The following is a 13,515-nucleotide window of genomic DNA, read 5'->3' as shown; positions in this document are numbered from 1 at the left end:
GGGAGGCGACACTGAACCAAAACACCCCTTTGTAACCGGGAGCGCATAAATGCGCTGCCAGAGGTCCACGAAGGAAGGGAAAGATTCCAGCTATTGAGTAGGTCTTAACAACCCCCGAAAAAGCCTGACCCTTGCTTCCTGCAACCAGCATGAAATCAAACCCCTTGTAAAGGAAGGAGATCACACCAAGCAAAAACAGTGTGGGCCTAAAACGTCACCGAGAAACTTCTCCGCTCAGTGACGACCCTAGCCCAAGCTGCCAGCAGCCTGGCTAAAGCCTTATCCAAGGCATCCTCCCTAACCCAAAAGAGCGATCAGGGAGGATAAGATTGCCTATAAGAAAGCACAGAAGAGAGTCTCAGCCAAAGCAGAAAACTCCAAACCATGCCATCCTAGCTCCTCCAGAGAGGAGAGGGAGGAGTAACATCATAAAACCTCCATGTTCCCTGTGGTCTGTAAGCGAAGCCAGAAACTAGCCCCTGGCAATAAAAAGTGCGGATCAGACCCTGAGCCTGAAAATTCCCTGCTATCTTCTTCCGCACTAAAAGTGAGGATGAAGCAGCCTGAAACCCCGAAGCCAGCAGTCCCCTGCGTAAAAAGCAGCGGGAAAGGTGTAGGATGAAGACCACTATCCTAAGGTGCGGAACAAGCCAAAAGTGTGGCATGAGGTAGGCAATCACCGGAGACTCAGCAAATGAAACAAATTGCGAGAAAGCCTGTGAAAACCCAAAGCCATCCCGGAAGAGGAAGGAAGAGAGACACCCCCAACCTATCCGGGACAAAGTAAACTGCAACAGCAGCCGCTCTATGTATGGGAAGCCTACAACCAGTAGGCAACCCTATACACTCCCCCTCCTCCAACAAGGAGTCCGAACCTAACCACCAGTTGTGTAAAACACAAAAGGAGGGGAGACCGGGGAGGTCGCGTACTAAATACTCCTGCCGATAACACCGCCAAGAGTGTGGATGAAAAGCGTGATCAGTCTCTGACTGCCAACCCAAAACCGCCCACCTGAACAAGAGGTGGGGGGAAGAGGGGTTGGTAACTGGCACAGATCTCTGCGGAGAAGGAGATAGAGTGGAGAAACAAGACAAAGCCGGGCCCGGCGCATCTTACCCCACCCACTGTGCGAGAGAAGCATCCCAGTGCTAAGAACCAGACTACCTAGTTTGAACCACAACTCACCCCAAGTGGGGAGGGGGGTGGTCCAGCACAGCCGCAACCCCTAGAGGGGGCAAGGACTGAAACAGAGAAACGGCCGTAAACGGCCGATCCTCGCTCGTCCACCTGCCAAAGTCAAGTAGCCCTATCACTCACCCACCCCTAGGAGGGGGGGGGGGTGACCTATGCTGGCTAAGGACAATGACCACTGGCCAGGTGATACTATAGCCGAGTCCCCGCAGACCATTGTGAATACAAAGAATGGGAGACTGGAGAGAAAGAGTATATTCTGTCTCCGCCTGTCCCAGGTAGACAGCCGGCACAGCCCGTGCAGAGAACAAAACGGAGCAAAGCTCATTGTTCCCTGACCACTGTGCGAGACACCCTGCCGAGAACAAAAGAGAGTCAAGCTCATTGTTCCGCGACCGCTACCCGCGACGAGCGCGGGCAGCTAACACAGCCACCTGTCCCAAATGGAGCAGAGAAGGAGTATGTAACGTAGCCTGGAAAGCCGTACATAGCACCCCCGCTGTGTAGAAAGGCCTCGATAGAGGAGAAGAACGATTGTCAGGCCAGGACCATAGAGGCCAGACTGTGAAGACAGTCTAACAGCGCCCACCCCGTCCAACCCAGAGGGAGGGAAAGGGTGGACCCGCGACAAGCGCGGGTAGCTAACACAGCCACCTGTCCCAAAAGGAGCAGAGAAGGAGTATGTAACGTAGCCTGGAAAGCCGTACATAGCACCCCCGCTGTGCAGAAAGGCCTGAGCCACTCCATGCCCCAGATGGGGAGGGGGGTGGCTCGTCACAGCAGTAAGAGCGACGGAGAGAGACGAACCGAACAACGGCCGACCCCCCTCCGTCCACCTGCCGTAGTCCTATAGCCCACGGCCCGCCCACCCCGATAGGGGAGGCGAACGATTGTCGGGCCAGGACAATTGAGGCACAGACTGTGAAGACAGTCCAACAGCGCCCACCCCGTCCAACTCAGAGGGAGGGAAAGGGTGGAACACTACTCCAGCCCCCACCCGATCCCGCCCGGTGGGCGGGAAAGAGTGGGCCACTGATACCCCCTCCCACCCTGCCCCAAATGGAGCAGAGAAGGGGTATGTAACGTAGCCTGGAAAGCCGCCACCCGAACGCGCCCGGGGGGCGGGAAAGGGTGGGAAGCTAACACGGCCCCCTGCCCGCAAAGGGCAGAGTGGGACAAGCCCTGGCCGTGACTTACCGTGCCCCCCCACTCCCCCTTCCTCACGGTAAGGGGGCTGCCTGACCGACCCAGCAGTGCTGTTTAAAAGCAAGCCGAGCGGCCAAAGCAGGCGGGGAGCTGGCCCCCTCTCCTAAAGGAGAGAGTGCTCGCGAACAACCCAGTCTACCCGTGGCAGAAAGGACTGAACCGAACTGGCCGTTTGCACCAGGCGACGGTGTGACGCAGGAGCGCCCCCCCTATCCCCCCCCCATTGGCGGGGGGCTGCGTAACACACTGTGAAGTACCGGCGGTAATCAGAGTGGTTAAACGCAGGCAGGGAGCAGGCCCCCCCTCCTAAAGGAAGGGGTGCTCGAGAACAGCCCAGAGCCACCAGAGGCAAAAAACGGGCTGAACCGAACAGGCCATTTGCACTTGACCACAGTGCGAAGCTGACAAACGGGAGGGCGGGAACCGCCGATCGTGCCTGAAACAGCTGAAAATACAGACCAAAACATCGTTAAGTCCCCCCAAAAGGAGGACATTGACTGATTCCTCTTACTCAGAGAAAGGGGAAAGAATAGCCACACGGCCACCCCCCCCCCCCCCCCCCATCAGTCGCACCGACGACGATCCAACAAAAAGTCTATAAGGAGCCTAAAGGCTGATTAACCCCAACAGGGGAAGCGAGCTGTGAAAGAACTGAACCCGCCCTCGGAGGGATAGGAACATAAAAAGAAGTGCTGTTTGACGGATCTACGACCCGCATAATAGGCAAATCAAAGTTCTTAGGCTACTCTTAGGTATAGTTTTCTAAACCGGGCTAAGAGCCTTGTCACCTTCCAGTCTCGCGCCAAGATTAGCTTTGTTGTCGGCCATTTTAAGACCGACGAAAAACAGTCACCCAGAACAAAAAACTTCTGCGTGCGTGTTCAACACAAAGCTATCAACATTTATACCAAACATACACAGGAAAGATCTCACCAAAAGGTTAGGCGGACAGGTAGACCCCCAAGAACCGGCTAGTCTCAAGGACGAGCAGGCATGTGAAGGCCAAAAGTGAGAGCGAAATTCGGACACGTCCACCGTGTGTTGTCGAAAGTCGAGAATGATTATTACGGATGCTGGCGCTCGCGTGGTGCGCAGGGTGTTATGGGTAACTGAGCAAGGTCAGGCCATAGCAACGGCTATGGCGTCGCTTTTAGCTTGGTTACCACCCTACTAAGGGCAGGTAATTTGAGAGGTTTTTCGACATCTAGCATGTGGGACTAAAGTCAATGCATTCATAAGAATTGGAGTAAGAATATGTGATTAAATCTTCCTGATTTTAGCACCAACTTAGCTATGTCCTTATCTCTCTTTGTGTTCAAAGACGATAAGAGTATCTTTTATTTGTGATCTTAACTCCTTGTATGAGACAGGAAGGAGCATAGTGATCTAACTGGTCAGATTCATAAGACTGGGTCGCCTGTGGCGAGAATCCTATAAAGAGGAATAACTTAGACCATCGGGAATGGTTATCCTGACTTCTGATTCTTGGCTAAGAAGTCTGGCCGGAAACGGAGTGAGATAGAGCGTAAGCCAGAGAATGCGTGAATCTCGCTACCTCTGTGTGCTGTAGCTAGAAGCAAAGTGGAGAGCGTTTCACACGTCAGATTTATGAAGGCGTAATCCAAAAACAAGTCCGTAGACGCTCTCGCTGAAAAGTAGAATGAATAAAAGATGGCGGCGAGAGCATGCGTGCGCGGTGCATGTTGGGAGGTAGCCTTGACCTGGTGTTGTCATGTGACCGTCAAGGCCGTTCTATTTTTAGGGTTACTTCCCCCCTTACCAGGGTGAAGCGTAGTTCAGCGTTCTAGCACTAAACTGAAGTAAATTGCTATATGTGAATTGGGATAAGATATGTAATTTAATCAGAATACTGTGTTACACCCCTTTCAAAGGCCAACATCAGGTGGTATGCGACTGATGTAGCTCTGATTTCTCGTGTCTGGACGACATCCGATGTCACTGGCAATGCTAAATTTAGCTAGCTGGCCTTCAATCAATCAATCAATCAATATGAGGCTTATATCGCGCGTATTCTGTGGGTACAGTTCTAAGCGCAGGGATTTATTTATTTTTTTATGCAATTTATATCGCACACAGGGATTTATTTATGCCGTGTGAGATGGAAGTTTTTTACACAATACATCACGCATTCACATCGGCCAGCACATCGCAGCCATTTCGGCGCATATCCTACTTTTCACGGCCTATTATTCCAAGTCACACGGGTATTTTGGTGGACATTTTTATCTATGCCTATACAATTTTGCCAGGAAAGACCCTTTTGTCAATCATGGGATCTTTAACGTGCACACCCCAATGTAATGTACACGAAGGGACCTCGGTTTTTCGTCTCATCCGAAAGACTAGCACTTGAACCCACCACCTAGGTTAGGAAAGGGGGGAAAAAATTGCTAACGCCCTGACCCAGGGTCGAACTCGCAACCTCTCGCTTCCGAGCGCAAGTGCGTTACCACTCGGCCACCCAGTCTACTGTAACAGGCCTTGTGCCCTGGAGCCAAATGTTCCGCTGTAAGACCCCTCATTGTATTGCAATCCATTCATAAACACGCTCACAAAGCATATATATATGTTAGTGCGCCAGGTCTGTTTGTCTACAATTCCACCAGGCAGGCTCAGGTTGACAGTGTTGTGGCCTCTAGGCAGCATAGATTAAAATGGGTTAACACCTCCTAATATAAGTCCACAAAACCCAAAACATCAGAAACCATTCAAAAGTGTGGAAGCGGGGTGAGGGATAGCTCAGATATGTGGTGCGAAAACTACCACAGGCAAAAAGAGGCCAGGGCATGGACAGAAACTGTAATCATAACTAACCTGTACCAGGTTCTGGGAGAGGGGCAATAATCATAACATCACTTTGTGTCGGGACATCTTAGACAAGGACTACACAATCGCCAAACATTCCAAGTCAGTACCTATAGCATGGCTATTTGCAGCCTGAGAGGAGGGCGGGACATATCTGAAAGCGACGGAGGAGCACTTTCTGTTGATGTCAAGAGATAGATCTCCAATACTCCCAACAATAACACATAACCTCCCAAAGCTCAGCAATTAACCTTTTGCATGACTAGTAGCAGCCTGAGAGGTGGGAGGGAGATATCTGAGGGCGGCTGAGGATCGCTGGCTGTTGATGTCGAAGAGATAGATCTGCTCCCCGCCCAGGTTGACCAACAGCTCCTGACCCGTGGGACTGAAAGTCACGTAGGTGGATGCCAAGGTTCGGTAGCGTTTGCGGTAGTCGGACTGTTTCTGTGGCAGGTGGCCTGTACAGACCCAAGGTAAAGGTAAAAAGTTAAAGGTATAGATTCCTATTACCATATTTGATTATAGGGGAGCAAGATGTTAAAGATCTCAACTTTTCTAATGCCAGCTTAATGAGGGCGGGGCCCATCTCCTCTCTCTTGCTGCCTTTGTCTTGTGCTTGCGTTTTCACAAAGGGGGATAAGGCACTAGCAGGTCTGCAACTAAGTTGACCTGGGAGATCGGAACCAATCTCCACCCTTAACCCACCAGATTCGGCTGAGATTCACACCAACGATCTTCCACTTTGGAGGCTGGCGTCTTATCTACAAGGCTATTGTCAATCAATCAATCAATCAATATGAGGCTTATATCGCGCGTATTCCGTGGGTACAGTTCTAAGCGCAGGGATTTTTTTCTTTCTTTTTTTTATGCAATTTATATTGCGCACATATTCAAGGCGCAGGGATTTATTTATGCCGTGTGAGATGGAATTTTTTTACACAATACATCACGCATTCACATCGGCCAGCAGATCGCAGCCATTTCGGCGCATATCCTACTTTTCACGGCCTATTATTCCAATTATTATTGTGCCTGTCTACCTAGACAAAAACATTATAAATATAAGAAAACAAATCAGTGACAGCAGCTTGAACTGAACAAATTACTTATGACCCTTGGATTCATATTTCTAGTTGAAATGAAATGAATTTGGACTTACCTGCGATGAAGTACTGCACGCAGCCCTCAGGTAAACTGTAGTCCTCCCCCTCCACTGGCTCCAGGTGGGGGTGGTCCCAGGGGAACCTACTAATTAACACAAAATCAAAACCAGTACTTAACACAAGTCAAAAACAGTGTCTGTCCTTTTTTCTCAAGACCACAAGGTGTCAAGTGGAGTGCCGTGTGTGTCAAGTGGAGTGCCGTGTGTGTCAAGTGGAGTGCTGTGTGTGTCAAGTGGAGTGCCGTGTGTGTCAAGTGGAGTGCTGTGTGTGTCAAGTGGAGTGTCGTGTGTGTCAAGTGGAGTGCCGTGTGTGTCAAGTGGAGTGCCGTGTGTGTCAAGTGGAGTGCCGTGTGTGTCAAGTGGAGTGCCGTGTGTGTCAAGTGGAGTGCCGTGTGTGTCCAGTGAGTGCTGTGTGTGTCAAGTGGAGTGCCGTGTGTGTCAAGTGGAGTGGCGTGTGTGTCAAGTGGAGTGGCGTGTGTGTCAAGTGGAGTGGCGTGTGTGTCAAGTGGAGTGGCGTGTGTGTCAAGTGGAGTGCCGTGTGTGTCAAGTGGAGTGCCGTGTGTGTCAAGTGGAGTGCCGTGTGTGTCAAGTGGAGTGCCGTGTGTGTCAAGTGGAGTGCCGTGTGTGTCCAGTGAGTGCTGTGTGTGTCAAGTGGAGTGCCGTGTGTGTCAAGTGGAGTGCCGTGTGTGTCAAGTGGAGTGCCGTGTGTGTCAAGTGGAGTGCCGTGTGTGTCAAGTGGAGTGCCGTGTGTGTCAAGTGGAGTGCCGTGTGTGTCAAGTGGAGTGCCGTGTGTGTCAAGTGGAGTGCCGTGTGTGTCAAGTGTTTGAAAAACAGAGACCTAAATGCAAACACTGTTTTGTTGTAGAAAGATATTTGGCTCCCTGCCCAGAAAGGAGAACAATCAGAAATGAGAATGGTCTGATAACAGATTTTCATTGTCTGTATTCCTTTCATACGTATGCTGTGGCACGTGTGTGGAAAACATTTTTTTTAAGCTCCAGCTGATTAATATAAAAAGGTGTAGGAGTCGTGCAAGCAGAAGCAAAATAAATCACCTGAAAGCCTGTAATGGTAAAATGACAGGTACATTTTCTTGGAAATATCAAAATTTTTTCGTTCAACACGACTTTCATATATATATATATACAGTTGAACCTGTCTATAACGAACACCCAAGGGACCCACCAAAAGTGGCCGCTCCAGACAGGTGGTCACCATGGAAAGGTTGAATAATATAGAAAAAAAATGTGTCTGGGATCCTTCCCAGTGGTTGCTGTGGGCAGGTGGTTGTTGTGGGCAGGTGGTTGTTGTGGGCAGGTGGTTGCTGTGGACAGGTGGTTGCTGTGAGCAGGTGGTTGCTGTGGGCAGGTGGTTGTTGTGGGCAGGTGGTTGCTGTGAGCAGGTGGTTGCTGTGGGCAGGTGGTTGTTGTGGACAGGTGGTTGTTGTGGGCAGGTGGTTGTGGGCAGGTGGTTGCTTTTGACAGGTGTTCGCAAGGACAGGTTGGACTACATTTCATTTTACTGCATTTTATTATATTCTAAACATTGGTAAACCAAGAGGCCCTCTTCACTGAAGTTTTTACAACTCTTATCTACCTGTTGTTAGGATCCCCAGGCAGTTTCATGCTGCGACAACTCAACATGCGGCGGTCGTACACTCTGATGTAGGGGTCATTGGCCCCCACCGCCATCAGCTCCGGCCGCAGTGGGTTGACGGCCAAACACTTGGCCTCTGCATAGTCCCCCATGTGGGCGTTCAAGTTGATCAGAATGTTGCCGGGCAATGAAGGGTTTGTCTCTGGGCAACGCAGGTCAAACTGCCTGTAGATTAGATCATAAAATTAATATATAATTATTCATGTATAAGAGTATGATCTAAAACTATGAATGACAGGCAAAGCATAATGTTAAGATACAGCCTAACACAGTACATGAACATGGTAACAGTAACAAAGTTTACAGTTCTAAGAAATGAAGATAAAATCTGCAATGATGAACAACGAAAGACATTTTAAGAATGCTGCCAAGCAAACAATATGAATCATGTGCACTGCAAGGAACAAACAATATTGTACATTGCACTTACAAAACTTCCTCCAAGTGTATTTGACAGGTAGTAGGAAACTTTAAATTAGCTTAAGTAAAGTATGATTCCCTGCTTGATGCAGGAATCTGTTTAAACTTCCAGTGATACAGCTGAATGCTAAATAAATACTGTTTCTTCACAGGAGAGGGGATTACAAAGAAAGATTGTTCTCTGTTACTTTCTTTGTGTGGGCATGTGTGGTGAATAATTTTCAATACACTTTTTCCCAACCTGACTACTTGACACAATCAGCACACTGCACTTCTTACTTAAACTAAAGTTTTTTTTGTTTGTTTGTTTGTTTGCTTAACGCCCAGCCGACCACGAAGCGCCATATCAGGGCGGTGCTGCTTTGACATTTACCGTGCGCCACACACAAGACAGAAGTCGCAGCACAGGCTTCATGTCTCACCCAGTCACATTATTCTGACACCGGACCAACCAGTCCTAACACTAACCCCATAATGCCAGACGCCAGGCGGAGCAGCCACTAGATTGCCAATTTTAAAGTCTTAGGTATGACCCGGCCGGGGTTCGAACCCACGACCTCCCGATCACGGGGCGGACGCCTTACCACTAGGCCAACCGTGCCGGTACTTAAACTAAAGGTCCACTCCTCCGCCTCACCGTCTCAGATCTGGCCAGACTTTTACATGGGATAAGACCATCCCTCCCCTTGGTCTCATACCAAAAAAACAACTCCCTGACTGCTTGCTGTGGTGAGTTGGAATTTGTTTAATGAATTAATTTCGCAAAAAGACACCAGTGCCTTTTACAAAATAAATTCTTAAAACAATCCCACTGTGTCCAGAGACTACCCAGGCTGTTAATTGTTGGTATGTAACCAAGTGGAGGGATGGTCTTATCCCATGTAAAAGCCTGGCCATATCTGATAAGGTGAGGCAAACTTAATTATCAAGAGGCGGATTGGGCCTTTAACCATTACAGTAAAATAATATTAATAATAATAATAATAATAACAAGACATTCTTCTATAGCGCTGTTCAACACCAGATAACAGTCTCATGGCGCTTTACAAAAAAACACATTGGACATTAAAATTCAACATTTTACAAATAAAAAGTTTCCGCGTAAGAAATAAAATACAAGCAGTTTCACTTACATGATGCACCCATCCTCTGCTGCGCTCCAGAAGACGAAGGGCAGGTTGGGGGCAGTGGCGATACGCTTGACTCGCCCGGCGTGACAGCTGAACACTCGCGACGTCTCCTCCGCTACCAGGTCATGGACGCAGATCTTGCAGTCTGCAGCGCCCGTGACGATTGTGCGATCATTGGAGGCTGGCAAGAACTGCAGGAGAAAAAAGAGAGAATTCTCAAGTCAACATTTTTGTAGATTCCTTTAAAGAAGAGGAATTAAACAAACAACAACGAATGGGTGCATGGGTGAAACCTAAAAAAAATAAATTGACTGAAAATTCTGAGGCAGAGGTCCAGGGGCCGCCCAGGCCCTGGCGGGGTACAGGGGCAGCCCCCCAGCTGAAAACAAATTTTGGCGTTTTATAGGTGATTTTATGGCCTCTCCTGGGCTCAAAAAAAAATAAAAATGTGACACTTTAATGCCTGTCAAAAACCTAAGAGACTGTGATCAGCCTTAAAAAAACATAACATCTTGGATTTTTATTTTTAGTCCATTCTCACTAGCTCTAGAGGTCCATTCCAACTTATTCTGCTTAAAAGAGTGTCAGAAAGCTAAAGATAGACTGTGCTGAAGCAAGCAGAGAAATGAGTAATAAGTAACAGCAGATCCTATCAAGTCGATGAGCCACAAAAACAATGCCCTTGTACAAAACAACAATTTCACCAATAAAGTCACTCGATCATGCGCTTATAACACATAACGATACACGCTCAAAGACAAACAGAAAATGACAAAACTGATAACACATGAAAAACAGCAGCCATATATCAAATACAACATGAACACCTGAAGTTAATGTCTTGTTTATTTGATGACTAACCTGAAAACTACACCAAAGATACGGAGCACGGCCCATTGAAAGAAAGAATGAAATGGTCGACGTAAACTTAGACGTTATCATGAAGTCGGTACAGCTTTCTTGTGGTGTTTGCTTCTTGCGCGTGCATATTCTTCCCGATAATTCCATAATCTCTCACTTTGGAAATTGGAGCAGATGGCACACAAATGTCACGGTGTATCAAGATTCTGAAGCCACTTCCGAAAACACTCAACGGCTTACGCGCGTTTGTTCGGTTGGTCAGCACCGATCAACTCTGTTGAAGCGTTCATACTTAAAACGGGTATCTTCTATGCTTTAATCATTTCATCACTTCCTTGGCCCGTCAAAACACGGAAAAAAGTGGCTTCCTTTGGAAATAGAGCCTTTTATTCGCTGTCAGAGAAATGAAGTGACCCAAAAGTCAGACTCCTGCGAATATAACAACAACAAGACGCGGGCTGTATTCTTACACAAAAGAGTACTTCCGTTCAAACCGAAAGCTGAAACCGAATCGCGTCAGCAGTTCAAACGAGTTTCGCGAACATCGCTGCAAGTAAACTGATTTCAAAATATTTTTGGGGGGTCACAATTTCGGACTGACGGAATTTGCGTCACAACATTTTTACAATTGACGGAAATCCGTCAATTGACGGGCTAGTTTCACCCATGTGGGTGTACACACACACACACGTCCACACACAGAGACATGTGTACACACAAACACTTACAAGCCTGAAAAAAAACAAAAAAAACGAGTGTGTGTACACACACACACGCACACAGACATGTGCACACACAAACACTTACAAGCCTGAAAAAAGTCATGACAATAAAGGGTGGTCAGCACTCGGGCAAAAAAAAAAGAGCAACTATTGTTGAATTCTTTTTTTTTAACTGGAGCTAGGGAGAACAAACAAACAAACAAAAACATCCTAATAAACAAACAAAAAAGCACCAAAATATTAAAAAAGACTATTTTTTGAAGCATAAATTGTCCTCACTTTCATTCTTTGCAAAAAAAAAGCTGATTGGAAAGGATATATCTATATATATATACGACTTGTGTCTGTTTGTCTGTGTGTTTGTGTATCTGTCTGTGTATTTGTGTGTTTGTGTATTTGTGTATTCGCCATGCACGGCCAAAGTTCTCGATGGATCTGCTTCAAATTTGGTGGGCATATTCAGGTAGACCCGGGACACGACACAACCTGGTCGATATTTCAACACGTGCTCTCAGCGCGCAGCGCGGAACCGATTTTGGTTCCACCTCAGCTATTTTGGTTCCACCTCAGCTTACTACTATTTTTAGAATGTCACTGCGCTGTCCACTGCGCTGAGCGTCTTCGGATATTCCCGGCGTTCTGTTACTGTTACTATTTTTAGAAGGTCAACGCAGTGTACAGAACGTAAATTGGACCCGTAAATTATCCTCACTGTAAAAGTGCAAAGGTCGAATCAATTTACAGCCACGCGAAAAATACACTGTCATCTATCTCTCTATACATACGGCTTCTCTGTGTTTTTGTGTGTGTGTGTGTGTGTGTGTCTCTCTCTATATGAGCAACACCTGTGCATTGTTCAGTTCTGTTTGTGATGTGGTCTGGCGGCTTTTGTGTAATTTTATGTACTGGCCTTCCTGTGAGAAGCCATAACTTGCTCAGTCCTGTTTGAGTGGAGTTCGCCTCCAAAGGTGATTAACACGGTTACATTCGTCGACAAGGATGGGACTCGATATGGTCAGGAATGGCATTATGGCCACTGAATCATTTTCGTGCTGTTCCCATTCCACGAATCTGGGAGGGACCTAAGCTTGGCGGGTCCATTGTTCGGACCCGGCGAAGCCGGCGTACGGCTCTAAGTACTTCTTCCCGGCGAAGCCGGCTACCCGGCGAAGCGGGTATTCATTCTAGTTATATATATATATATATATATACATATCTCAGCCACAACTAAAATAGATTAAGTGAGAGACAGACTTGAGAGACAGTTCACCTTGACAGAGAAGATGTTTCCCTGATGCCCCGTGCGAACGACGGCCAGCGAGCGATGGCGGAAGGGATCCCAGATAATGACCTGCACATCGTCTGAACCACTGGCCAGCAAACTGCCCACAAACAGAAATGATTGTATGCATACCATTGCCACAGCATGGGATCCTGTGAGTGTGAGGTTTATGAACAGAAAATCTGAAAAAGCAAAAAGGTCGAACAATTGGGGAAAGTCCTAAATTTGGAGGTCTTATGTTATCAAGAGGAGTTCTACTGTATCAAATATTTTCAGAGACGATCATAAACCAGAATTTTCAGAAAATGTCACTCTTGTAGTACATGTAGTCTTACCTGCCAGTTTCATTCCACTCCAAGCAGTTAACACAGCCAGTGTGACCTTCCAGCTCCTTCTCTAGCCCCAGACGTTTGATCATTCCTGGTGTCACCTGCAGGTTGCGCTGAAAACTGGTGTACACTTTGTCCTGCTCATGGAAAGAGTGAACAGAGTTTTCACAAAATCTATCAAGTATCAATAGCAATGAACATCAAGCATTAACGCACAGAAATCAGCAAATCTTCATGCTCATAGTCATTGACATACCTAATAGACATACAATGATACATAGACATGCACACTCAAAACTCAGATGAATAATGTAGAATACTCTCATGATCATGAGTCACAGTCTGTGGGAATGTGTGCAACTATGAGCACGAACCTAAAATGTTGCTCGTGGTTGAATTAAAGAGGTACACTTATTTGAGGGAGAAGGGTATATATGTCAGTTTCTTGTAAGTTAAGTGAAGTAAACTGGTGGTGAAATTCGATAGATTTCACTCCAAAATTTGATTCCTTCAAAAACATGCACCGATTTGTTACGTCCCTTGATTGAGAAGGGAAGGATTTTGAGATGAAGCTAATTTTTACGTTAAAATACCTTCTTTTTTTTAAAAAGAATTTGACCCCATGAATGTAAAGTACCTAAGGTTGATCAGGCCTGAAAGTAGCAAGTATTTTACTCGCCATGGCGAGTAGAAATCTGTAAATGGTGAGTAGAATTGTTAATCAACTCG

General features: G+C 47.1%; 1 protein-coding gene across 1 annotated transcript in view; it reads right to left on the bottom strand.

The window, feature by feature from the left end:
* LOC138962868 (WD and tetratricopeptide repeats protein 1-like) overlaps nt 1-13,515 on the bottom strand; it is a 34,699-nt gene that overhangs the window by 19,719 nt on the left and 1,465 nt on the right. The window contains exons 2-7 of the mRNA XM_070334833.1: nt 12,793-12,923; nt 12,446-12,557; nt 9,596-9,783; nt 7,983-8,207; nt 6,384-6,472; nt 5,476-5,682 (exon numbers count right to left, since the gene is read on the bottom strand). Of these exons, the coding sequence (XP_070190934.1) occupies nt 5,476-5,682; nt 6,384-6,472; nt 7,983-8,207; nt 9,596-9,783; nt 12,446-12,557; nt 12,793-12,923 (952 nt within the window). The remainder of the gene's footprint in view (nt 1-5,475; nt 5,683-6,383; nt 6,473-7,982; nt 8,208-9,595; nt 9,784-12,445; nt 12,558-12,792; nt 12,924-13,515) is intronic.

Source organism: Littorina saxatilis, linkage group LG3, assembly GCF_037325665.1.
Source record: "Littorina saxatilis isolate snail1 linkage group LG3, US_GU_Lsax_2.0, whole genome shotgun sequence".
NCBI classification, from domain to species: Eukaryota; Metazoa; Mollusca; class Gastropoda; order Littorinimorpha; family Littorinidae; genus Littorina; species Littorina saxatilis.
Note: the sequence above shows the minus strand (reverse complement) of the source record. Positions and strands in the feature narration are given on the sequence as shown.